General features: G+C 41.6%; 1 protein-coding gene across 2 annotated transcripts in view; it reads left to right on the top strand.

Moving 5' to 3' along the window:
• Nucleotides 1-21,998, top strand: part of LOC117232995 (protein apterous-like) — a 54,437-nt gene extending 32,439 nt beyond the window's left edge. Inside the window, exons 4-6 of one of the 2 annotated variants that reach the window (XM_033492824.1) lie at nucleotides 10,484-11,013; nucleotides 15,215-15,432; nucleotides 20,247-21,998. In XM_033492824.1, the coding sequence (XP_033348715.1) occupies nucleotides 10,484-11,013; nucleotides 15,215-15,432; nucleotides 20,247-20,462 (964 nt within the window). In that variant the 3' untranslated portion in view covers nucleotides 20,463-21,998. The remainder of the gene's footprint in view (nucleotides 1-10,483; nucleotides 11,014-15,214; nucleotides 15,433-20,246) is intronic. The other variant, XM_033492825.1, reaches the window with a different exon arrangement.
• The last annotated feature ends 3,629 nt before the right edge of the window (nucleotides 21,999-25,627 follow it).

The following is a 25,627-nucleotide window of genomic DNA, read 5'->3' as shown; positions in this document are numbered from 1 at the left end:
GGACATGTGCAGATGAACGACTAGATAGATTGTCTCTCTGCGCTTGCTCGTCGAGGTGTTCTTCCACCAGTAACGATTCAGCGTTTCTGTTTTGGTATACGGAGAGTTTGTTGGTGGTTTAGAGGTTTGGGTAGGTTTCGAGGTTTTAAATGGAATTCTCGTCTCTTTAAAGGGAATCATGGGAGGAATGTTAGAAGTTTGAGTATTATGAGCTAAATTATTCAGATCAATGAGGATTTTGGTAGAAGTTTTGACAAATATTTTGTGTCTTTATTGTTATTATTGGGCTAGTAGAATTTTGGATATTAGATTATCGAAAGACTTCTATTATTTCTAATTTAGAATTCAGAGCCTAATCCAGCTTGGATAGGCTTGCATAGGTTTACATGGAATTCCTAATGATTGATAATTTTGGATCCAATCACGATATTTCTCTTACGAATGATTTTATACAAAACAACTTCTAATCTCGATCTATGCTTAGACGATACCGTATGAATCTTAAATCATTCGACCTCATGTAAATACTAATCCAAGCAATACGAATAAAGAGGTATCGAGGGACCAAGAAATGGAACCAAATTGCAGTGGAAGATTATATTTTGAGTGTCTTAGTGCCTGAAGATTCGATACAACTAGGAATGGTCGAATCAAGTTCGTCGTAAATTGCTGAGCGCATTGCTAGGCGCAGCGGAGGCGCGGCTGAGTTACAGCCGCGTAACATTGTAATCGTACGTATTTATTGCACCGGCGGAGATGAGCTACGTACCCTCTGGCTAGATACCCCACATATCACAGGACGCAGCGTGTCTTCCCGGCGAGTTTATATTTCCTCAGGCCCGCCTCTTTTTTCCCTTTTTCCTACGTTCTTCGTAGATCAATATTCAGATTAGACTGTTCGGGAGATAAGCACCGGTTCGCGAGGTAATCCCGTGATTATTACTATATATCGTGGGGAAGAAAGGGTTTTATGACCGATGGTTAGGGCTTGGGCGAGTTACTATTTGAGAAAGAGGAGAAAAAATAATCCGAGTCCTATTGGACTGAATTTTTTAATGGGATACGATTTTTCTGGGATTGGTACCTCATGGATAACCAGTGAATATTATTGTTTTCTTTGTGTATTTTCTTTTGAAATTTGTAAAATGTAAAATATTTCTGCTTTGAACTTGAAAATTATTATAATTTCAAGTTAAGTAGTGTATTTTTTATACAACGGTTATTTCGTTGATATTTTTCAGTCGTTAATCAGATTTTAGCAGTCTTAATTTGACAATTGTATTATTCATACTCTAATAATTCGTCACAATAACGTGTTATGATACTTCAATCATTTTATTAAAATGGATTGTCTATCGTGAATGCTTGCGAAGACTCGTGATTTCTTTCGTTTTATTCTGTGCAGTGATCTTGTTAATAGGTTAACATTGATACGATTCATCTCCCTACTTTCAGTTGCAAAAGAATCATCAATCTATAGTCAAACGTCCACACCAAAAACAAACGATAACCGGAAATCGGCTTCGAGGGCCACTAGATAAATCATTTCTCTAGCTTCCCTTTCGCAACCCGAACAAACACGACCGTGATCCAACGCGTGTCCATTCGATGATGGATGTCAGGACGTTAATCGAGGCTGCTTGCTTCAAAGACTAATCGTTCGGTCGGAAAATCAAGCGTAGCCCTCGCGCCAAACTGCGAAGCTAATAATTCCTAAAGCGAAAAGAAACCGGGGACATAAATTTTCCCCATCTGGCGAGTGGGTGCTCGTAAATGGATATCTCTGGCCATTTTCAGGCCGGATCAATTCGTAATCCGCTCTTGTTCCACTTGTACCCTTAGAGACCAATAGTCGTGTATCGAGTCGGTTCTCGCGTTCGATTCTCGTTCGTTAACCGAATAAAATGAAACGGTAGCCGCGAAAGGCTGCGAAACGACAATCCGGATACAAATTCTGCATCGATAAAGACTGTCCCCTTCTTCCTCGCTGTCTCTTTCGTCGTACTCGACACGATGATATTGTAATCATTTAGCTGCGCAATCAAACACAGTGATAATTATATAGATCGTGATACACAGTAAACGACAAAAACAATATCGAATAAGATCTGTCAAATAAATATTTTGTCTTTACAGATAAATATAAATATACTTCAGATTATTTTAAGTCTGTCGACACGTATTAATCCGACCGTGTCGTTTCGATTACTTTTAACGTGATTGTTTTTCTATCGCTACAAATTCTTTTAAAACTTGAAATTGAAACATCGAAGTTGACACCTGAACTTGTTTTGTCCTCTCCATAGCAAAAGTTTTCCCGCTAATTTTTCAACAAACTCAATTCTTACCATTTACTTACCATTTACATAACTAAAATATCTAAAGATTTCCAGGTAATTCTGTATGGAAATGTTTCTTAAAAATATGATTGTTACTATTAAGAGAGGGCCAAGACTTTTGCACGGCACTGTATATTATATTACGCAACCATCGACGCAACTGCGCACCGTTTTCTCAACGATTGTTCCATGGCACCGTAGGTGCTTGATTAACGTTGCCAACGCGTTTTATCGATACATCAGCCGCGAAGTTTTCACGGTATGCGATTCCAGAGACGTTTCCCTTTTTGGTTTCTTTGTTGCCCGCTGGCTGCCCCCGTGGGGAGGCGATCGGAAGCAGCGATATCGTGGCGACTTGTTCGCTTTGCAACGTTATTGGCGTTGATATCGCCGGTATGACATGTTTATGTCTAATCCAGCCGGGGGATCTTCACCATCGCGACACGTTTGCCCTTGGAGATACTTCTTCCATGTTGGAAATTTTCGTTTCCAAGAGCTTGGTTCCGCTACGCAACCGATGCTAACTTTACCTGGATAGTCTACGTGTTTCCTGTAACCAGAAGGTCGACCAAGCTCTTTTATCTACCGAGAACATTGCGTGTTTCCTCGTTCTCACAATATCATGCTCTGGATTTCCATATGTACCTCTGCAACATTGTTCTTCGTATGCTTCTCGACTCAGGGAATCTCCAGTTACTAAGAGTCTCACTGATTCGATCTCAACACTCTTAGTTTTCCACGATTGAGAATTAGAATATGTATCTCTCGAGGTACTGTGATTTTGTTCTTAATTATTGGGTGTCGTTGGATGATGAATTATAAGTTTGTCTAAAAGACGCAATGAGAGTTACGTAATGAAGTGTTGTAACAGAGGTTGACTGAGATCATTTGGTGGAATTTGAACTGCAGATTCGTCGATAGTATCATTCTGTTATAATTACTGAAAGAAAGCGCGTGTGTATAATTTTAAAATATCAACTCTAGAAAATTTCATTCATTCAACTATCATTCTTTAATCTATAACCCATTTATCAACGTTCCAACATTCGATGACCATTCATGATTTAATCTCCAACCTTTACCAATCACAAATCTCAATACGCATAATTCATCTTCGACAAATCTGTAAAAAAAAAGCGAAATTTCATTTTAGAAAGTGCCTCGTCAGCGGAAGTTCGACAGTGTATATCATTTTATTACAGACGGCCCGCGAGCGGAAGTAACGGCTAGGTTTACTGAATGATTCGCTGAATAATCTTTTCGTAACAGCGGCTGGGCTTGTCTCGGCCCGCTGCATTTTCTTGTTGATTTTCTCGCGTCGTCTGCGCGCAGACTAACCAATGGTTGCGCGTTTTATTTTATGAATAATGTAGCTACAGGCTACCGGGCGGATACGCCGCGGATCTCCCCCGACGGCGGAGGACACGCACACGCGTGGGTCGCCGGCGGCGACGCGGCGCGGTGTTCGAGCATTAATCTGGATCACGGTATTCTTGCATTATCGTTCATCTTCCTTGATGGTTGGATACCGGACAGGCCTATCCCGACAAGATTTTCACCGCGTTCCTGTCACCGCGACTTTCATTGCCGCGCGTCTCGCTTCACTTGCTGCCACTCCGGTCTGTAACGATCTCTATTTGAGTAGAAATGAAGCGTAGAATGGTATATATGGAAAATGGTAAATGTATGGTGTGATGGGGAACTGGTTCTGCTATTCGAAGGGTGGTTTTGTTTTTATGTAAGGAGCTAGAGAGCTGTAGGATACAGTAAGATACGATATCTATTGGTACAAAATTTTAATAGAATAATCGCAATAGCTTTGGTTAAGTTATTTATCGTAAGGGTACGTCGCGCATTCGATAAACAAATAAAAACCATTATGAAGAAGTATCAGTTTGTAATATGAATATATTCGTCCTGTTTTCTCTATTTATACAGGGTGGTTGGTAACTGGTGGTACAAGCGGAAAGGGGGTGATTCTACGCGAAAAAAGAAGTCGAAAATATGCAATAAAAATTTTTCGTTCGAGGCTTTGTTTTCGAGAAAATCGACTTTGAATTTTCGCTCGGTACTGCACTTTATCACGTCTCGTTATAACGGATCTCACTGTAAATCGTTGTCTCGATTGACGTTATTTTTTTGATTTTTAAACTTTTTTAATTTTTAAATTTTTATTCTATATTCTCGACTTCTTTTTTCGCCCCCTTTCCGCTTGTACCACCAGTTACCAACCACCCTATATAATAAATATAGAAACAAGGCGAACTTATGTTACTAAATTACCCAGTACTAGATTAGATACATTAATTAAAATTACAGTGTAAGAAATATCGAAGTAAGTTGCGTTTCGTACCTGGCGTGTCTCAAAATCTTCCTTTCTGCTACTTTTCTCTTTCAACAACCCAGTCACGTTTCCAATGAGGACGGTAGCCACGATCGTCGAATCTTGTCGATTAGATTCGCGGCCGTAGGAAGGACAGAAGCAGATCGTTTATCGGTGGATGCATTAATTACACCCGGGATTCCAGTCGAGGTGGACATGCCTTTATCGTGAAAATAATAATTTACAGCATCGTGAGGCCTGTCCTCTTAATCCCTGCGCGGCTTGTCAACGGCCTCCGCTTTAACATACGATGCTGCTGAACGAATAGAAGCGGGACTGGATCTTTTTGAATGTCCGCACGCGGCCTGACAAATGCCACGAGAACACGACACAATATCGAAGAAAACGTCTTCCACGATTCCGAAAAATTTTACACGAGAACATACTCTTTTCGAGAAGTCAACATTTCAATGATAACGTCACATTGATATTTGTTTAGAAATATTCTTGCCACATTTTATCCATTTCTTAAGTATTTTACGAGTCATTATTCTTATCGTATTTAGGTTTTTCAAACCAACGTAAAGCATATGGTAATAATATAGGACACTTATTTTGTTTCTTGATATAGAAAGTTTCATGATAGTTAAAAAAGGAAAAATGCAGAAAAGTTGACATCGTATGAAAAGTAATCTGATTCTGATTGCGATGTGTAAAGTTGGACGTGAATTCTAGTAATACAATTTGGGGAAAATGATCACTCTTTCCATCTTCTACTTCCGATGACAGGTCATTGTTCATAGCGAAATTATTCTTTCGATAAAACGTCGATTACTTTCACGACTTACCATTTCGTTTTAACATTTCTGCAAGAGTCTTAACGATGTGGTTATGAGAATTCAGCAAGAGCGGCTGGCTAGAATTTGTGAATACATTACAAAGAAATTACTGGAATGTTTAATCGAGCGAAGGACTTTGAATTTCTTACAATTTTTGGATTGCAGGTTGCATCTTGTGAAATCTTAACGACGTTCGGCTTGCACGCTTCTTCGTTTAATGGCGAATCTTCATTAGAGATATGTTAAGTGTTTCGTACAGTAGTTTGGAATGTTTCTACTCGTATCACAAGTGTAAGCGATGCAATTGCCTGTAGGCAAAATTTACATAATACAAAACGCTTAAAAAGTTTTAACATAACAACCAAGTACAGAAAAAACTGTTTAAGAGTAAAAACCTGGACAAGATCATAACTTTTACGAACTACTTCTTTAGAGAAATATTAAGATAATGGTTAATATAATCCAAATAAGCTACAATCCTATGAAAACTATTCAAGCTTAACTCCATTTCTACTAAATCTCTATCAAAAGTTATTTGGCAAAGTAATCATAATCAAACCTTCAGAAACATCTCTCCAACTGTACCAAACTCAACACGATCTCCTCCTTATGCCTACCAACAATCGTACAAAGAGAAACAGGAACCAAAATGAAAAAAAAGAAAAAAGAGAAAATACCCAACATTGTATAGTGTATAAAAAAATCACCCTCAGAAGCGTGCGAGAAGAACGAGAACCGCGGGGTGCAAAGGTCGAAGGATGAAGACGTGTGGAGTCTTACATCTTTCTCGAGACGGCACGTGAGAAATCGCGGCCTCTGCGGGGCTCGTGTCCTCGCGGGCATCTCTCGAGGGCCAAAGAAAGCGAACCGAAAAGAAAGCGGTCGCAACGAGGCTACGAACCAAAAGAAGCTGGACGAGGAGGGAAGAAAGAAAGAGAGAAAGAAAGAAAGAAAAGGAAATGGAAACGGAGGGAGAGAATATCCACGTGGTCGACGGATGCAACGAGTGTGCGAACGCGCGGCAAGTGGTCCCAGCGCCGCGCGAGTAGTTCGCGTATTATAAAAGATTTCCGACTCTTTGTGGCGGACTGGGTACGATCCGTTTAGGAGCCGGGCGAAAAAGCGAGGCTCTGGCCGCGCTTAGAATACCGCGGCAACTCGCATTGTATAATAATGTATCGCATATGGCGCATCTTGTAAAACTCTGCGGGCGTCCCCCCACCGTGCCTTGTGGAACCAGGATGAGCGTGGAAGGACGGATGGAAGCGCGTGAATGAGGTTATTCCCGGTCGTGGAGCTCGTTCATTCATCCATCGGCGGGACAGCCCTCGTGGGGAGGCTGAAGACAGTGTCGACCAACGGCAAGGAATAGCCAAAACCAACTCTACCCTACTTACCTTCACGGATTTTTCTCTTTGCTGTAAATACCTTGCGGTTTTCTGACGGTTTCGTGAGGTGTTTGGGCTTGAAGAGGATGTACGAGGAAGACTGATGGATTAATGAAGTGGAAAGTTGGGGTTTCTGATCAGTTGGAGAGATTGATGGCAAGACAGAATCATTCGAGTTCATAATAATTGAGTAATTGATAAATATTTACTTATAATACGCGTCATTTGCAATTTCCATCAATATATTATCGATGGAAATTTTCTATAAGTGCTGTAACAATTTCTATAATTTCTCTATGTCAAATCAAACTACTCCTCAACCCCTACGGAATACCATCAACATCAAACTACACCGCACTTTAAACTAAATTAATCCTCTTCCTCAATTTCACATTCAACTGAACAGGCTCCTCCAATCGAGTTAGAAAAATATTCGGTCCCCAAGCGAGTCCGACAAGTAGACTCGATTCAAAGTTCCATTCAAGCGTCGACGGGAGTTAGCGTCAAGCCGTGTCAACACCTCTTCACAGGGACACGGCCAAAACGACTTGAACGCCAGCGATGAAAGTAGCCAGTCATTCGGCACCCTGCCTTCAACGATGGGTGCCAAAGATTTCGACGAATAACGTTGCACAGTAGAACATAGTCTTCGAGTCGAAGGGATTTAACCTGGTCCCTGGTAAAACCTAAACCTAATCTAATGGATTAGGCGCGGCGAATCTACTAGTCGTCGAGGGTCTCTTGACTCGAGACACATTGTTATCGTTGTTCTGATCCTATTGACAGCCCCAATCCTGCTACACATATAGAATACAATGGCTGCGGTAGTCTGGTTTGCGCTCAGCAGGATAACTCCGCGTATTTTTGCCTAATCGGATCCATTCGAGCATGTTGGGTAACCAATTGGCCCTCTTTCGAGTTATACAATAACAGTTTCATCTTTGCTATTCTTCTTCTGAGGATTGTTGAAGGTGTTTGTTAGGGGGAAAAAAGCTTTTGTTATCGCTCGTTGCTTTTCTGCAAAATTTAGGTATGTAATAAAACAAATATGTTAGAATCTTTATTAACTCATTTAGAATTATACAGCGAGATAACGTGTAGAGGTTGCGTACATGCAACGTTATGACAATTAGATTACATTCTTCCTCCTTTTCCTTCTTTTTCTTTTTCGTTTTATTTTGGATGTAAATATCTGTTTCGGGAAAATTGAATATATAATATTAAGTAATTTGATTTGTTGTTCATTTATTGTTATTAATAGAATGTAACGTATATTAATTAAAAAGAAACTTTATTTGTTAAATTGCTTGGTAGAGTAAAGACAGTTTAAACAAGCTTTATGTAGATTTAATGCACTATACAGACCGTGTTAATGGAGATACTAGATGAATGGGTTTTTTAAATCTTGTTTGCATTTCATTGTGTTATCGAACAGGGTATGCATCGAACGTGTTCCCTTTTCGAGACGAGAATACCGAGCAAACCGAGTCGTTGTTCCATCGAGAAACAACGAAACTCGTTACGCAGAGTCTGGCTTGCTTTTCCGTTACGCGATATCTGATCGTTATTCCCCATTTTCTCGTTTTCCAATTGCTGAGATCGTTGCTCTGCAGTGCGTGCACGATTTCTCGTGGCCACATCCTCCTTTTGTTTTCCCGCATTTCCCTATTCATTCCATCAATATCGCGTCGATCTCAGAAAAATCATTGTCTGGCTACGCGTGTTGACATGATTCCAGGGAGATCAAAAGAAAAACCGTCTCTTCTTTAAAATAGTCTCTACTTCAACCTCACGCTTTTACACAATTCACCTTTCTTTGAATCATAGTTTAAAACATATTGTAAGAAAATTTAGTAATCTGTAACGTTACCTAAATTTATTTGCATATACTCGATTTTCTCTGCGATATTTTTCAAAGCGATGCACTGTTCCCTTTATTTAGGTCCCAAGTAATAGAGAGGCGTTTCTCTTTATTTCAGATACAAATAAAAATATCTATACGATATACACGAACAATAATTTCAGCGACAGTTGTTTATAACATTACGACCAAGCCATTTTTCTCATTATCCTTCAAACATTCGTCTCACTAAACACCTCAAAGACTAACCAATGACCCAGGTTCGAGAATCGTTCTACATACGTCTGAAACACCATGATTATGCCTACCATATATTTCTATATGGTGCGGAGCAACTTAACGGAGACTGGATCCGACGTGGCATCAGGGTTATAAGATCGGGCACGTCTCTATCTAGGTTCTTTAGTACGGCTGCGAGGCGACGTAATATATTTGGGAGGAGGTGGAGAGTGAGATAGGTGGTTAGGTAGGTAGCCGTGGTGGATGTCGGGTAGATAGTCGACCGGCTTCGGTAATGGAGACTGCAGGGTGCCGCTAATGCAGTAGCGATGTCACGGTGCCCGTTGCATCGGCATATTCCTTCCCTTTCCGCCCTTTTGCTTCACCGCGGTTTACCATACGTGTCCCTTCCCTACCTTCGCGATATCACTGAGTTTCTATGTGTCGCCTCTGTCTCTGTTCCACTTCGATCCACGTTCGTGCCACGGACACTTCTCTGGCGGTGGCTGTTTATCTGCTTGCTGGTTGCCTTTTTCCTTTTTTTCATTTTTTTCTCCTTTTTTTCTCTCTCGATTTAACGGAACCCTATCTGTGGGACACGGTGGATATCTCGGACGATGAGAAACATTCCCCATGCGGATGTGTTTGTATCGTTTAAAGTGAATGGAAAAATGGGCGCCGCCTGCATCCCGCAGTTACGATAATTTCTTGGTTATTTTTGTCATGGCCGCCGGTTCGATCTGTTTGTATGTATCCCGGTGTCGGCGGGCGTTGTACCAACGTCGCCCGATTTCTTGCCCTGTTAATTGGCCGGTTTAGTTCCAAAGATATGCCCCGCGGACCAAAAGCGGCGTAACTTTGCTAGAACGTTTAGTTACCCTGGCTTTTTAACCGGGCTGTGTGATCGTCTTGCAAATTGGGAGCTTAAAGATCGGGCTACTTTAGGCCAAGTTATTGCCCGTTGAAACATCATATTATTTTAGAGATATATTATATGTATGTAAAACAACATTTATGTCGTTATTATCATATATATTTAAAACTGTCACTTACGTTACAGGGATTATTCGATAATTACAAAAGAATTCTTTTAAACCATCCCAATATGTATATGAATGAGATATTTTATTGCACAGTCGTTCATATGGCGCTTTCAACAAGATACTTCAAATCTACCTCAATATGTTATCCATAGCTAATTAGAGCTAAAGCAACACAATAAAAATAAGCAAATATATAGGGTATAATCACGATTTTGTCTTAATAAAAGAACACGTTGATATTGCTGAAAAATATGAACGTTTTTATGATAGTGATTGAAGAAAAAAGAAACGAACTTAAAATTACCTACATTTTAAGGAATGAAATGTCTCATTCATAAATTCAAGTATAAAAATCAATTAAAATACCTCACTTTTAAGTACCAGAAAATTAATCTTCCTTGTTTAATGATTATTCTCAAAAGAAAATACATTGTCTCCACATATATAACTTTAAATCTAAATTTTTTTCAGAATGTTTGGCAGTATGAAACGATGTGCCCGATGCCACGCAGCGATCCTGGCCTCGGAGCTGGTGATGCGAGCCAGAGACTTGGTGTTCCATGTCCGTTGCTTCTCATGTGCCGCCTGCGCGGTTCCGCTGACCAAGGGCGATCACTTCGGGATGAGGGATGGTGCAGTGCTCTGTCGATTGCATTACGAGATGGGCGCGGAGCTGCACCCGTCCCAGAGTCCTCCAGTTCCGGTTTATCCACCCGGTCCGCACTATCCCGGACAACCGTTCCCCTCGCCGGAATTCCTTCACCACCATCATCATCATCCCTCCCATCCGTCTCATCCGCATCACTCGATGCATCCTCAGCATCCCCACAGCCACGTAAGCCCGGTACCGCTTCAGCCTTCGACGCCATCCATACCCGACGCAGGCTCACCACCCAAGGTACCGTACTTCAATGGCGCCGCCGTCGTGCCGCCGCCAAGACAGAAGGGTAGGCCTAGGAAGAGGAAACCCAAGGATCTCGAAGCTATGACCGCCAACATAGGTGAGTGTCGTTACCCGTATCTGATCAAAAGTTTTGGAGGAAAACGAAGATGTGTTTCATGGAAGAAACGAACTACAGAGTAATTTGTTTTATCGTAAAGCCGTAGTTTTTTGAATCCTTAATTTCTAAGTCATAATTCTCGTATAGGCTCGTGTTTAAGCGCTACGCTTAATCTCCTATTAATTTTATGATTAATTTCTTTAAATTTTTGGCTAAACAATCTTTCGAGGTAATTCTAAATTAACTGATTCTTTATATTTTTAGCTTCCATGTAACACGTAGCAGCAAAATATATTTATACAGTGATAGCTATATTTCTCGATCACTTGTCACTTCCATCGAGTTATGTGACTTAGAAAGAAGAATTTGTGTCTGCGAATTATCTGGATCGTTTCTTCCATCGAGCATAATCCAGTGTTTTAGAATATTCGAAGGGAACTTGGTCGCATTGTTTTTCGTTATTCTTCCGAAGCGTATTATTTTGTTTTGTATCGCATGCTGTTGGACGATTTTGCGGGCATCCTAACAGCTGCAAAGTGATTCATCGCTTTCTCGGTTGCACCACGTACCAGATTTATAAAAAGCTTTGCACATTGTCCCTCGAGGAATGCAAAAGTTATTTTAGAGAAATTCTTCACGCGCGAATTAACATTCTGGCAGCGAATAGTATACGTATGTGTAGACACGTTTCAGAGATTCGATCGCAAATGAAGGTGAAACGTACCCGATAGAACAGATGCAAATTGGAATAGAAACACGTTGTACGAGCATTGTGCTGGAATGTATCACGCAATAATCATGGTTTGCAATTAGAAAGCACGAGACGTGTAACTCCGCAAAATTGCTGTACGATTTTTTGGACCGTGAAGTGGTCGAATGTTTGCTTAACAAGAAAATATCGCAAACCGCGTCAGTAGCTTTGAAAAACGAGGCGCTCAGTGTTGTTGAACTTCTCATCTTGAAAAATTAATAGCACGAAAACTGCGTGCCTATCGCAATTCAATTAAGCTGTGCTAAAACATTGTAATTCGTCAATGAGTCATTATTTTTGCTCCATTAAATTAACGTTTATTACTTTTAACGTTGTTATACCGAAACACACGCCAGAAAATTCTCTCTATCGTTGTGTTAACCTTTGAACCACTTTTATCTATACAAATTAGGCAATCTAACTTTATTAACAATCAATAACGCTAATCTTATTTATCAAAATTTGAGTCGTCCCTGATATAAGATCAATTAATATTCATATATTCTCTGTATTTAATTAATCTAAGATAAGAAAGAACGCGTTCCGTTTAACCGCAGCACAAAACGAGTTATTAATGATGAATATGGAAAGCTATAGCTCGATAAGACAATGACACAATTGCTGTATTACGAACAAGTAATGATATTTAAAAGATATATCTCGAGTTTTAATATTACCAACGATCTTCTTAATTATCAGAAGGTTGCCTCACATATTATATTCGACTTAACTTAATGACTTTAATCAAATCAACGTGGAAGACTCCGCCTGCAATAAAGTAGATATCACATAAAATTACGAGCAACTCCTATTTCTTCATTCCAAACAATCAATGTTACCTAAGACTTAGAAGATACTTCATCTTAATTTCATCGACGTTCTTCTTAACTACGTAGCAATCCAAATTGTCCACATAACCGTTTCGAATCGCCATATAGAGACTTCATGCCAACTCGCATTTAACCATTCCTCTGCATCGATGTTTTAAGAACAGTTCCAAAGTGTACCTAGATCAGGTCCGAGGATTTTCAATCGTCGGTGTCGGGGCACGATCGCGATCGCGTGCACGAAAATTCTTACACGAGCTGCAGGGTCCCGGATCGGTGGACGTTGGTACGAGGGCCTCGGCCACGCGGTCAGAGATCGCGCGGTACGCGCACGTAACACGACGAATCCCCGAGAGGTGTGTGCTCCGCCGGTGATTTACGGGCGCGCGTGGGCGCGTGGTGTTTGCCACCGAACCCTGATAAAATTTGTCGCCGCGACATAAATTCACGAATCCAATCCCAACAAAGCGTGTACGTGTCGCGCGTGGGCAGCGCGCCGCGGCAGCTTCCTTCTCCGCCTTCGAGAACTTAATTTCGATTGTTGACCGACCGTGGGAACAGAGGAGGGACCAGAGACGAGTCGCCTCGACGAACCACCGGCCGTGCGCCGTTCTCTACCCCGGGACCAGTTCCTCTGCTTTTCTTTTTGTTCCTTCATTTTCTTCCTCTTTCTTTCTTCTCTGGGTCCTTTTCTTTTGGCTGTTTCCTGTGAAAAAGATCTCGTGGTTCGTGTCCGCGAACGATGATGTCTCGACACGGGACCCACGGATGACTGGAAATTATTTGTTCTGTTTGCTGGTTGGATAGCCTCGCGCGAGAATTTATCGTTTGAAATAAAATAATTTGATAGGGGGGGCCTTCGTCGATTGGACCTTTTTCGCTGGCAAGGTCGTCGGGCCTCTTCGACTAGAATTTCTTCCAGTTTTTCCTTTTGTCTCGAGGTGTGCTTGGTTTTAGAACGTGTGGCGGTCGTTTGACAATGTTTCAGATCGAGAAGACGAGGTTGTGTTGAATTTTTTTGCGAGATATTTCCAACTCGTCTAACCTTGCAATTAATACAATTTCTAAGATATGCTAGCTCTTCCTACTTCAGCTATTTATACTTTTTACTACCTGATACGATTGATGGTTTGATACGATGATTTAAAAGATTGAATCTATTCAGTAACAAATTTGATTTTATCAGAAGTGATTGTTACAATAATGAAAATATGTTGTTCAACAATCTGAACTCCATTTTTTCATAAAATACATCATGAAGCATGATTGTATAGTATAGAGTCGTAAAATGCTTTAATAGTATAAAAATAGGATAGAGAATATCGATACTCTCTCACGGTTCCAAATAATCGTCTAACGCGGTAATTAGAGATTCTCATAAGATCTCCGTGAGATCTAGAAGTTCATCAACTGAGCGGCAGAAGTTCGCAGGATGCAGTTCAGATAGCGAACGGTAGCGAATGAACGGGTAAAGAGAAAAAAGGGAAAAAATATGTAAGAACGGTCGTTCATCGTGAACGAGTCAGCGGTTTCGTAGATTTCCACGCGATAGAAGATCGATCTCGATCTTATCGATCCGCCATCTGGCTGGACGGCTGTCGGAGCGTCGCTTTATTCTCTGGTGGACTGGCGAAGTCTCGGGGACAGGATAGATATACCGGAATGAGGTATCGTGCCTGCAAACTATTTGCTGCATAGAGTTGTAATTGGCCGTGTATCCACTGGTCTTTCGCATACGCTATCACCCTTCTTGTTTGCACTCGAGGAGCTAATGAGCTGTGATACACATCAAACAGCGCTAGAGTCGCGACCAGCCGCATTGCCGCTTCCGACGGTTCTTCGCATTGCCTCGAGAGCCCGCAATTGTTGCCACGATAACTTTATTTCCGATCGAGATGCGTGATCGTCGGTTACCAACGTCGCCCCCTTATCGCTTTTGATTTTCGATGAGATTTTTCGGTAGCGTGTTTGCTGTGAAGCAGTGAAATTGATAGGTTTGGATTGAATTTGGGAGGGAAAACATGTTCCAGTTTCCTTGAATTTCTTAATGGAAGGAAGTTTCATTCCATGCGTATTTATTTTTAACATTATATTATTTATAAGCATTGCAACTAATAACTTTTCACCTGATATTGAATGCACTAATAAAAAGATTCCATTCGTTCGATTTTATTGATTTCTAAAAACAATAGAACAAATGACAGAATCGGTTCAAAAGGATTGCCAAATACTGTACAGTATATCTAGAAAATCCACGACTGACAAACTTCCAAATAATCCAACCGAAAGAAAATATAACCGAGTAAACACAAATCTTCCCTATCAAACCTCCATATCATTAACCCTTTCATTTAAACAATTAGTCGGTAAACGATAAACGACGGTAAATAAAGTCGCGGCGATATTGACGTTCCGTGGTATCGGCGAGACGAACTGCGTGGAAGGCGAGACATAAATCCAAAGCCGGGTCCAACCCTTAGCGCGCGAAGAGAGGTTCGGTCCACCGCCGCCGGGAAAAGATCCCCCTAACTGATACAGGCGATACGGGCGGCTTCAAAAATAGCCCGCGACACCGGTGTTTAATTAAGACGCATAATCCGGATGTTGGGAATTTATGTTGCAGATTTGAACGCGGACTACATAGATATGCCCTTCGGTAGAGGAGGACCGGCGACTCCCGGCATACCTGGTGCCAATAGCAGAACAAAACGAATGAGAACGAGTTTCAAGCATCACCAGTTAAGGACGATGAAGAGTTACTTCGCGATCAATCACAATCCGGACGCGAAGGATCTCAAGCAACTTTCCCAGAAAACTGGCTTGCCAAAAAGGGTGTTACAGGTAAGCTTTCGATCTGGTGACGAAGCCATAGCCATAATCTTCGTTTCGTGCTACATTTACTCGAGTTTAATCGTGGAATCGAGTTTTGCGACGTTTGATGATTCGCGGGATATGTCATCGTTACTTGCACGTGTGTCCGGTTTTGTCTTGGGAAGATTTGTTATTGATTGACAGTGCTCTGGATGGAGGTTCGATGCACATTGATATTGTGGAATATATAATCGGTTTCTTGGTCTAAGAGTAGCTTTCTTCGGAGTTAATTAATTGGAACTATGCTCTTCCTGAAACGTATAGACGTATTGGCGAGACATTGGATACTTCTTAATTTCATAATACAATATGATTTTTAACGACTCGGGTTTAAAATTAGATTTTTGAAAATTAATATAATTTGGTTGCCCTTATATTATTCGTTATAATATATACCGCGTTCCTTATAGCAATTAATAATTATCAACTTCGTTATTTGAATTGAACCATAGAAAAACTTACCATAGGAAGATGATAGTAAGTGCTACTTTTAATTACCAATTCATCATGAGTTTGTACGTTTAATCAAACTCCATGTGTTCTTCGTTACTATAAATTGATCAGAATTATACGAAGATTGAATTCATTTGAACAAAAACAGTCCCCTTATAGAACATACAAAAATTCTTACGAACGACTGTACTTATGTATAAAGCACATCATCTTCTGTCAAATTCAATCTTCTGAATCGTCTACACATTGAACGTACCATCGTATTTCCACGCTAGACAAAATATTTAGAGGCGTGGAATCGTCTTGATGCGCAATTAAAAGGAAATTTACAGGGTCGGTTCGCGGGAAAAGTATTCGCGTCGGGCGTGCACCGGCCTCCTCCAATTAGTGCACGCCGTCAATGACGCATGACGCCCTTCATAGGCCAGCTAAAACTGTCCCCGGGACCTTTTCGGCTACGTCGTTTCGGACAGATTGTATCGTTGCGTTCCCTCTTCGTGTTGTTCGATCCAGCCGCGGTGTCTTTGGAATTTATGCGACCGTGTTACGTTTATTTCGGCGGCACTTGAAAACGTGGAACACGCGGCGGTAGGTTAAAGATAGAAGAGATTGTTAGTACGCGAAAAGAGAAGGTCCCGGGGAAAATCGTCGCCCTACCGTTTCCCTGAGATCCTACGTTTCGATCTAGGCCAGACGGTGATTCATTTTTGCGTGAAAGATAAATAGGCTGATTGTTTTCTCAGTATCGATCATCCTCCTACTTTGGTGAAATGTCTGTAGCTTTCTCCATTTATCTTCGTTTGGACCTGCATAAGTTCATTAATCAAAAGAAGGTTGAACATATTTTTGAGCATTTAATACGCTCGACAATTTACTAGATTCTTGATAAATTCGTACTCTCTTCATTCTTGTAAAATAATTCCTCTCATACGTTGATGACGATTTTATTTAATTATCGATTAGTATCGTTGGATCATAGGCAAGCAGCGATTACATATTATATAAGAATTGAAAAATGAAATAATCCAAATTCTATTATGATCCTAAAATGATTCAAAGAACACAGCAGTATTAGGAGTCGAAAGTCGACTAAGAAACTTTCACTTTTCAATTCCCCCATTTCCAATACAAACTCTTCTTTCCCTTAATATTATCTTCTTAAAAAACGAAGCAGCGCGAGCAAAACGAAAAAACGGAGTAAAAAAATCGTCGCGACGGAAAGACGTTGTTTCGAATAGATAACTATCGGTGTCCGTAGACGAGGAGGGAAGAGGCCGGGCCTACGGTTTCGAGAGGGTCGCGGAGGTTTCCAGAGGCGGGTAAAAAAGGTGCAGACAAAAATCGCGGTTGGAAGATGGATAGCCGGTGGTTCGATCGTTTTTCCTCTTTTTTCACCGTCTCTCCCTGCACCCCTTGTGCGTGGCGTTCGGTCGTCGCCACGCTTGCCAGGGACTCCTATAAAAATATTCACGTGGCGGGTGAACCGCGCGCGGTGGAGACGTACGCGCGCGCTTCTCCCAATTAGTGCGTGCTGCCGGCGGCGCGTTGAGGTAAAAGAACCGCATGGGCCACGGTGATATTTCCGTCGACGAGCCTCTGTGGCCTTTCCCCGTAATTATGGCCCTCCGTCAATCCGCCGCTACTCAAAATCTCCGGCCGGGCAAGTTTTGTCGTAACGAGCGCCGCGCTCTGCCCTCGTTAACCCACTACTGTTAAATTACACGGGCCAGGAATCTATTTCGTGAATCGGGACGGGTGTAACGTGTGAACACACACGTCTCAGCGCGTTAAGACCAACCTCCGAAACTTCGGTCGATCGATCCGCCGAATCAAAGATCGTCGTGAACGAGCATTTGTCTGAGCGTAAATCGTTGCCACCGGGCCGATTAGACCCGACTGACTTCTGTACATTCGAACCTAAACGTGTGATTATGGGCGAAATCATTTCCGGTTATTTTGTGGTTACTTCGCAGTTTTTATGGCGAATTAATCGGATTCGTTTTCAGGTTAAGAGGCTCTTAAGAAGGATGGTTTATGGAGCTTGGTATTGTTCCAGGAAGATTTGAAGGGTTTATGGGTTTTGGTGGTATGGAGACATTTTTATTGCGATAGGATTTTGAAATTAGCTGGTTCTTTATTCGTAGAAAATTCGTATATCTCGACCCTTTTGAATTATAACCGACAAATCGAATCGTCAAATGTCGGAGCCATAGATTGCACACGAATTGGACAATGAATTGATTTCCTTAATATTGATCTTTGCTTCATTTATGATCTTATTACTGCAACACGATGTAATTTATCACACGTCACGTTCCGTTGAAGATTATTTTCCTTCGTTACAAAGAAAGGAATCGATCGCCAAAACGTGAATGACATCGTCAATGCAGAAAGAAGTTGAAGATTAAAGAACTCCTTACATCCCTTAAAATTAGCGCTCTTCGAAAACAATCAGAGAAATCAGCATGAAAGTTCAAACTACTTTTACATAGTCCATAAAATTTGCATTATAATCGCTTTCAATCTACGACAAAAACGATTTCCAGTTCCCCTTAGAAACATTCCTCTGCACGCACCAAAACCATGTCCCACCCCACCATCCCCGATCTTCACCCAATAAAGTTAACCCGTTTCTGCGGAAACGACTCCTTCTATTCTAGCGAAAGAACGAGATCCTCGAAATCCTTGTGCGGCTCTGTGCACCCGTGAAGCACAGCCTCTTCACGTGGATCCAGGCAGACATAGAGAAGCGCGCGGTGACTCGATGGCGCCAGCAGCAACCGGCAGAAGATCTAGAGAAAGAGAAAAGGCTTGGGGGTCGCCGGGTTGGCCAGGGGAGGAGGCGCGAGAGCCGGCCTATTGTATTCGGTGCGGCGTAGGGTTCTTGGTCGCCATCTTGCTTGATATTGATCGCGAAACGCACGAATACTCGCTCATTCGCCGCGGCTGCGTTCGTCGCCGCTCTCCTCTCGTCTCTCTACGTACTTCGTTCTATGTATACATGTGCGAATACACGAGAACCCGCGTACCTAACCCACCGACACTTTCAAACTCCGTACAAACATACATACATATGTACAAACGTGCACACAACCTACACAGTGGTAACCACGTTATAGGTATGTATAATACAAACATGCGCGCGCGAGAGAGTTTGCGAGTTCGCCACAGGGAGAAACACTCGTACACGCTTCGACCACGAAGGGGAGACCCAGGTTGTGTCGGTTGGAAGTCTCTGCTGGTTTTCAGTTAGCGGGGGAGGAGACTCTCTTGAAAATGGCGACGCCGGATCCGTGTATCGAGGCCGTCTTTTATCTATCGGGAACAGAGGGTAGAGTGGCGAAAGGGAGAGGCTCGAGGCTGTGTATCGTGGCATTATATATTGTTGCATTGTATGGACGATGTAGCTATCCTAGCCAGGGCCTGGCCCGTTGACGTGCCACTGCGCGTGTGGTTGCATTTAAATTGCACGCTCTTTCTCCCTCTGTATTCCAAGTGCGCCCCCTCGATGAAGATATATTGGTGGCGCGCGAGCTTTTTGGTCCTCCTCGACCATTCTCTTCACTGCGACTGTCCTCCACCTCCTTTTGTCCCGCGTTTCTTTTCGTCGTCAGGTGCAACGAGACGTGGTAAAGGCACGGGAGAAATTGGGGTGTGCTTCTTTTTAAGCGATGTTCTTTCGAGGATGGTGAACTTACGCATCCAGAGGAAAATGGAGGTGGTTTTAAAGTGTAGAGGGTCAAAAACACGCCTTCCAACTTTACAATTTGCAAATCTAAATACATGCGGTAAATGACGGAAGCAATCACTAATCCGGCGTTAATGTCCGATTTTTAAACAGACATATTCGATTAAATCCCCAAAAAGAAGCGTTTTCTGTCAGCTGAAATCTGAAAAGCTACGACTATACATGAAAAGAGGAATTCTTACATTTCAATGAATCTAAGAAAACTAATGTACAGAGAGTAAAAATATTTCCTAAGAACTGAAATCGTTGTTAAATTGATACTCCAAAACCAAACACTCCATGCTACAGTCTAATACACCTAAAATATGCGAGTTGCAAGCTCTCCATAATCTATTATATCATTTCATCGACTTTCTAACGAGGCTCGGAGCAAACACTCGAAAGTATCCGCGTACAAATATATCAACAACACTAGAAAAATGCACTCGAAAGCATAGAAGAATAGTAACATTCATCGGGTATCCGGTGCACGAGTCTCTCCGCGCACTCTCTCTTCGATCAGCATTCGCGGCTGAAGCATCGAATACGCGAAGGTACGCGATACGTATATACATTCAACGGTGTGGTTTCGATGTGTTCGCAGGTCTGGTTCCAGAACGCCCGCGCAAAATGGCGGCGCATGGTGCTGAAGCAGGAGGGGAAGTCGGACAAATGCGACGGCAGCGTGGACGGCGGTTCCCTTGGCGACCTTGAGCTTTATGGGAACAGCACCGGAAGCGGTGGACCGCCGATGAGTCCTCCATTCATGCTGGGCGGACCGCACAGTCCAGCGTCCTTGGCGTCCTTGGACTGCGCGTGATCTCCGAAATTCCATTTCCGGGACAGGCCAGCCGAACGATTCGTAAAACGTCCGTCGTTAACGTGGTCGAGAATTCGCGGGTTCGACGCCACGCAACGAAACGAGGAACTGTTTTATTCTATTACGTGAATCCACGTCTCTCTTTGTCCTTAAGAACGCGCGAACAACGACACTGTGAATAATTTATTCGTCGAAACGAGTGGTATCTCGCGTTTTAAGGGTTCGGTAGGAAGCTGTGTAAAGAAAAAGAAGTTGTTTCGTTTTTGACGAATCATTTCTTACGAGATTTTCCCGTAACCACGTGGATCTATTGATCCAATACAATGTAGCTCGCTACGCCTACACGGAACACGGTAACAATAATAAGAAACGTGAGACGAGTGAAAGGGTGAAAATAAGATTTTCCTAGCAAGGATGTTCTCCATGTGGACCGAGCGGCATTCGATCTGGGGGAGAATGGAGGTTGTACAATAAAGAAGAATCGATTAGTTAAACGGTATAGAAGGTGTATTTATTGTAAGCGAGGCATAAGCGAAGAGAGCTTGATCTACTACAGTTTTCTGTCACATTACGGTGAATTTCGCGACACATGTGCACGAACGATTACACGGAAATACGTACACACGAAGGGTGCACGTTTCGATGGGACACGTCGATGTAGTACACCCGGTTCGGAAGCGTTTGTAATTAGTTGTCGATGTCTATTTATTGGTTATAAGCGTTTTGAGGTAAGCCTAGTTAAAGGTAACAAACCTTACCAGTGCTGTGTGAAAATCCAACGTTTCCATGGGGTTAGTAGAAGAAGGATGAACGTAATACTTTCCTATTGGTATTACGTGTTTAAATAAACGAATGCATTAAACGATTATATGTACGTACACAATAATATTTCGTAATCGTTATCGTTATGCGAATCAAGATGATGAAGGGTTGCGATTGAGGGATTCCGTATCGTTACGATTAACTTGATCCAACGCGTCTCGAACCATTGACTCATGTGTTGAAACGCGTGAACGAAGAGTTATCGAAATTGATAATTAAACAGAGAACTCCAGTGTGTTTCGTGTCGCGCGAAACGTTGGGTTTTAACGTCGAGTATATATAAATACGAATATATAAATATATAAATATATATATTATTTATAAATAAATTCGGGCGCGTCGAGCGTGAATTTAACCAGTGTGACTGTAATTATTGCTCAAGTAAAGAATGAGAAGAGGAAGGAATAAATCGAAGAAGAATGAGGAATAGAATGAATTGCCGCTCACGTCGCGCCCGATCGCGAATCCTTGGCGTAAATTTCACGATAATTGTTGTAAATAAAGGACGTTCCTCGAGTTTCTTAAGGCACCGCTATAGGTTGTAGGGATTCTAATTGCATTCGGTAGCGGTTCTGTTAGGCAAGGTAATAATGATGACGTCGATTATTATTATTATCACTCCTATTATTAATACCCTTGTAACGAATGGAACGATTGTCTAATTTTACAAGATGATTTTTTCATTGAATATATTTTGACAATATACTCGCTGCCTCTCTCGACTTTTTCTTTGTAAACCCTCTGCCACCGTTTCACATCCCTTGCCTTGTCTATCCTTAACATCGAATTCACAGTTTTTAATACGATTACGTATTAAAATACCAACTCTCAGATTTTTAGAGAAACAAAGAAACTAAAATATTAAATTGATTCCTTCGCAAAGAGATAAGAAAATATATCTCTGTGACTGACAAGATAGCTGACAAAAAAATTTCTTTACGTATCTCAAGAAAGGGCGAAAGCGTTAAGATCTAAATACTTAGATAATAACTAAAGGAAATATTTATTTAAAAAAATTATTTATTTAGCCGGCAAATGTAAGGTCTGTAAAAACAAAAATTTCGCTCGATGGAAAGTAACTTCTTCGTAAAATCTTATCTACAAAACTGATCTCTATAAAAGAAAAAACGAAGCATATTTAAAAAGTACACGATTTCACGAAACGTTCGTGCGGAATATATGCATATGCGCATATGGAGGGAAACGAGGGAAAAGTAGGAAACATTCGAATCAACGGCACAGGCGTTTTCTGCGCTTGAAATTTACTGGCGGGGCGAGGGCGAGGTTTTATAAGGCTGGCAACCGATTTAACGACCCTGTTACGCGTAACTAGAGGAGCAGTGCGCATCCCGTGAGTGGCGAACATTAAAATTAAAATTACACGTTGCACGTCAATCCGAATTACGCAAGGCTGATTCCGTGCAAATTATCTTCGACTCTTGTACGCGCGGGAAAAGAAATTTCTCGTTAACTTTGCCTGCGTCGAGGGCCGCCTCTTTTTACCATTTTTTTTCCACATCTTCAACGCCGCAATCTTTCTAATGGGGCTTAATAGCATCCGCGCTACTCGCTCGCGATATTCGAAACGACGATACGGTGCGGCCTGAACGTGCGCGTCGTCGTTTTGCTTGTTCCAATTTGATAACGAGGCGTGTCAAACGGCGTGTTCGTTTGAAATGGATGAATTCGTGAGATTCGTTGGTTTTTTGAAACGTTTTTAGCACTCTTCAAAGAAGCTTGAGAATAAAAGATTAACGTGCTACCATTTTGGGGATTTTTATTTGACTACAAGAAGCGTGGAGTAAAGTATTTGTTCGTAATGAATAATTTTTTACTCTGAATAATGCTTCTGTCGAGGGTGGAAGAAATTAATATCGAGGTCTATGTCAAAGGCTGGTAATTCTATATAATTTAACTTTCCAGTTGCTCATGACAATGACGACGATTGATTTTTGAAACGTTCTTAGGAAAAATTAGTGAATTCTGGAATCGATTCTGGAGCGAATTCGTGGATTAAGATCACGGAGACTCCGTTTTAGGATCTTGATTGTTCGTTGACTATGTTCTGCTATAAAGTTATATACATTATGTCAAATACATCAGATTACTCGCGAGAGATGATTACGAAACGATAAATCAGGCAGTGAAACGGAATAAAAACGAATCGAATTATATTAATTGAGTCATCCAGATCGTCGTTGTCTGATATTAGAAATGGCTACAGTCTACGCCATTGTTATTAAAATCTCTATAGGTACGTCAAACAAATCGATTCTATAAATAACAGACGTTCATGTACCTACTTAAGAAAATATTTCTACGTAGATTATGAATTAATAAAAATCTATAAAAATATTCTCCGCCATAAATCAATGTTTAATTTCCCGAGAGTAGTAACGTTTAGATGTGGGTTTAGAGCTTAACAGCTTTGGCGTACATGCTTGATAGGTGTATAATTTAGTTTTTCGACACTGGGAGAATATTAACTGTTTGCGGTAGGAAGCTGCAACACAGAGAAGGATAACGGAAATGCAAAAAACTAACATGCAAGATAGGAAGGTGCATACAATATGCATTCAGTTGCATTATAGTTGCTGAGTAAGCGGCTGACGCACGGACCTGTGCGATTTCGAAAGGAGATTATTCATTGCAGGTATTTCTGATTGGATAAAAATCGTGGACCAACGAGAAACAAAAGAATCGAAAGCAGAATTCAAATCAACGTCAACCGAAACTTGGAAATATTTTTGTGAAACTTTTTCAACAACTAATCCTTTAATTACTACGGTGAAAAGAAAATATCTCATTTGAAATTCATCGTCCACATGCATAATTAATGTTCAATTTCTTAAAAAAAGATTAAGTAACTTGTTTCTATGAATTTATTCATAGCAAAAAGATACAATTGGGCTGTTCCAGAATCCCAAAAGTACTAGTTAAGGATTAACGAAATTTCCCTCAAAGATATTCAAGATTCTCCATCAAACAGATCCAGTCCTGCCATATTCCAGAACCGCCTATCAGACATCAAAATTCCAGAAGAACATCAATTCCCCGTCCACCGAAAATACTCGTCAGTGGGGATGGGAAGGTTTCGAGAATATCCAAAAATACCGGAAAGCGAGTGCTCGTTTAACAAACGATCCACAGAGTCGAGGACACGTTGGACGTTTGCCCGGCGTGACGTGTACGAACGAAGAAGACAGTTCGGTGGAGGACGGGGGATCGGCTGCACGAAGAAGTCGTGATGCGTTTAACGAAGTAAATGAGACGTAGCCTAGGATCGACACCGGTGGAACACTGTCAATGGGCGTACAGTCGTTTCCTCGGTGTCGTTGGTTACCTGGCATCGATCATTCGCGTTATCGACATCTCGATCCTTCGAACCGGTCAGAGGACACGGTAGACGCCAGGCACGGACATCGGGCCGGAGGATCTAGGAATCTCTCGTTCGTCCCTCGATCATGCCTGATCGAACAGGAGAATGAACGGTCCCCGAATGCGAACGGAATGGCGCACGTTCGTCGTTGTTGCGTGTGTTTTCGTTTTATCGTCCGATGAAACCACCACGGTTCCACGAGCATTGTTTCCAACGTGAGAAGAAAATGTGAGAACCCTTGCTCCTCCTCGGGTGCCACGCCGCCTCTCCGCCTCCATTCGCTGCTTAACCTTGGCCCATCAATGGGTCGCGCTGCAACGAACGTCGGAGCCTTGTAATTCCGACGTCGGCCATTTCGATGGTTTTTAATTAATACAGCCGCGAGGATGGTTAAGTTGGGAACGTTCTGACGGTTACACGACTCGTTTCTGATGTTTGTCGCCGATGACGGTGGTTTACTGTATGTCGCGAAATAAGCGATCGTGCTGGGTGTTATAGTATGAAAAATAATTGTTGGAATAAGAGCGAACAGCCAAGAAGAGTATACATTCAAGACAGAAGTACATACTTGATACATACATACATACTTGAGAAGTACATACATTGATAGTTTTCTATTTCAAACATTTTGTCTCAAGCTGCTTCATTGAGAAATCTACTCTTTGTTAGTTGTAGTTATTGTCTTTTGTGGCAGAAGAAACAATGTTATAATAAACAATCTTTTATAACCTAGTATGTTGCACTTTCTTTGAACATACTTCACGGTTAGTGAAATATTCACTAATGTACAACAATGATGATTTTTTATTCGATCGAGGATTTCGTTTCGCTTTCCAATCAATTTGTTGAAAGTAGAAGTTAGAGCAGGTTTCCATTTGAAAAAAGGATGAAGATTGTTTTTACGATTTCGGAAAATATGAGTTCAACCCAGGAATTTATGGAAACGTTCAAGAAAAAACGTGTT

The sequence above is a fragment of the Bombus vosnesenskii genome, unplaced genomic scaffold, assembly GCF_011952255.1.
Source record: "Bombus vosnesenskii isolate JDL3184/JDL3185 unplaced genomic scaffold, Bvos_JDL3184-5_v1.1 scf7180000013294, whole genome shotgun sequence".
Taxonomy (NCBI): domain Eukaryota; kingdom Metazoa; phylum Arthropoda; class Insecta; order Hymenoptera; family Apidae; genus Bombus; species Bombus vosnesenskii.
This window is presented reverse-complemented; position numbering and strand designations above follow the sequence as displayed.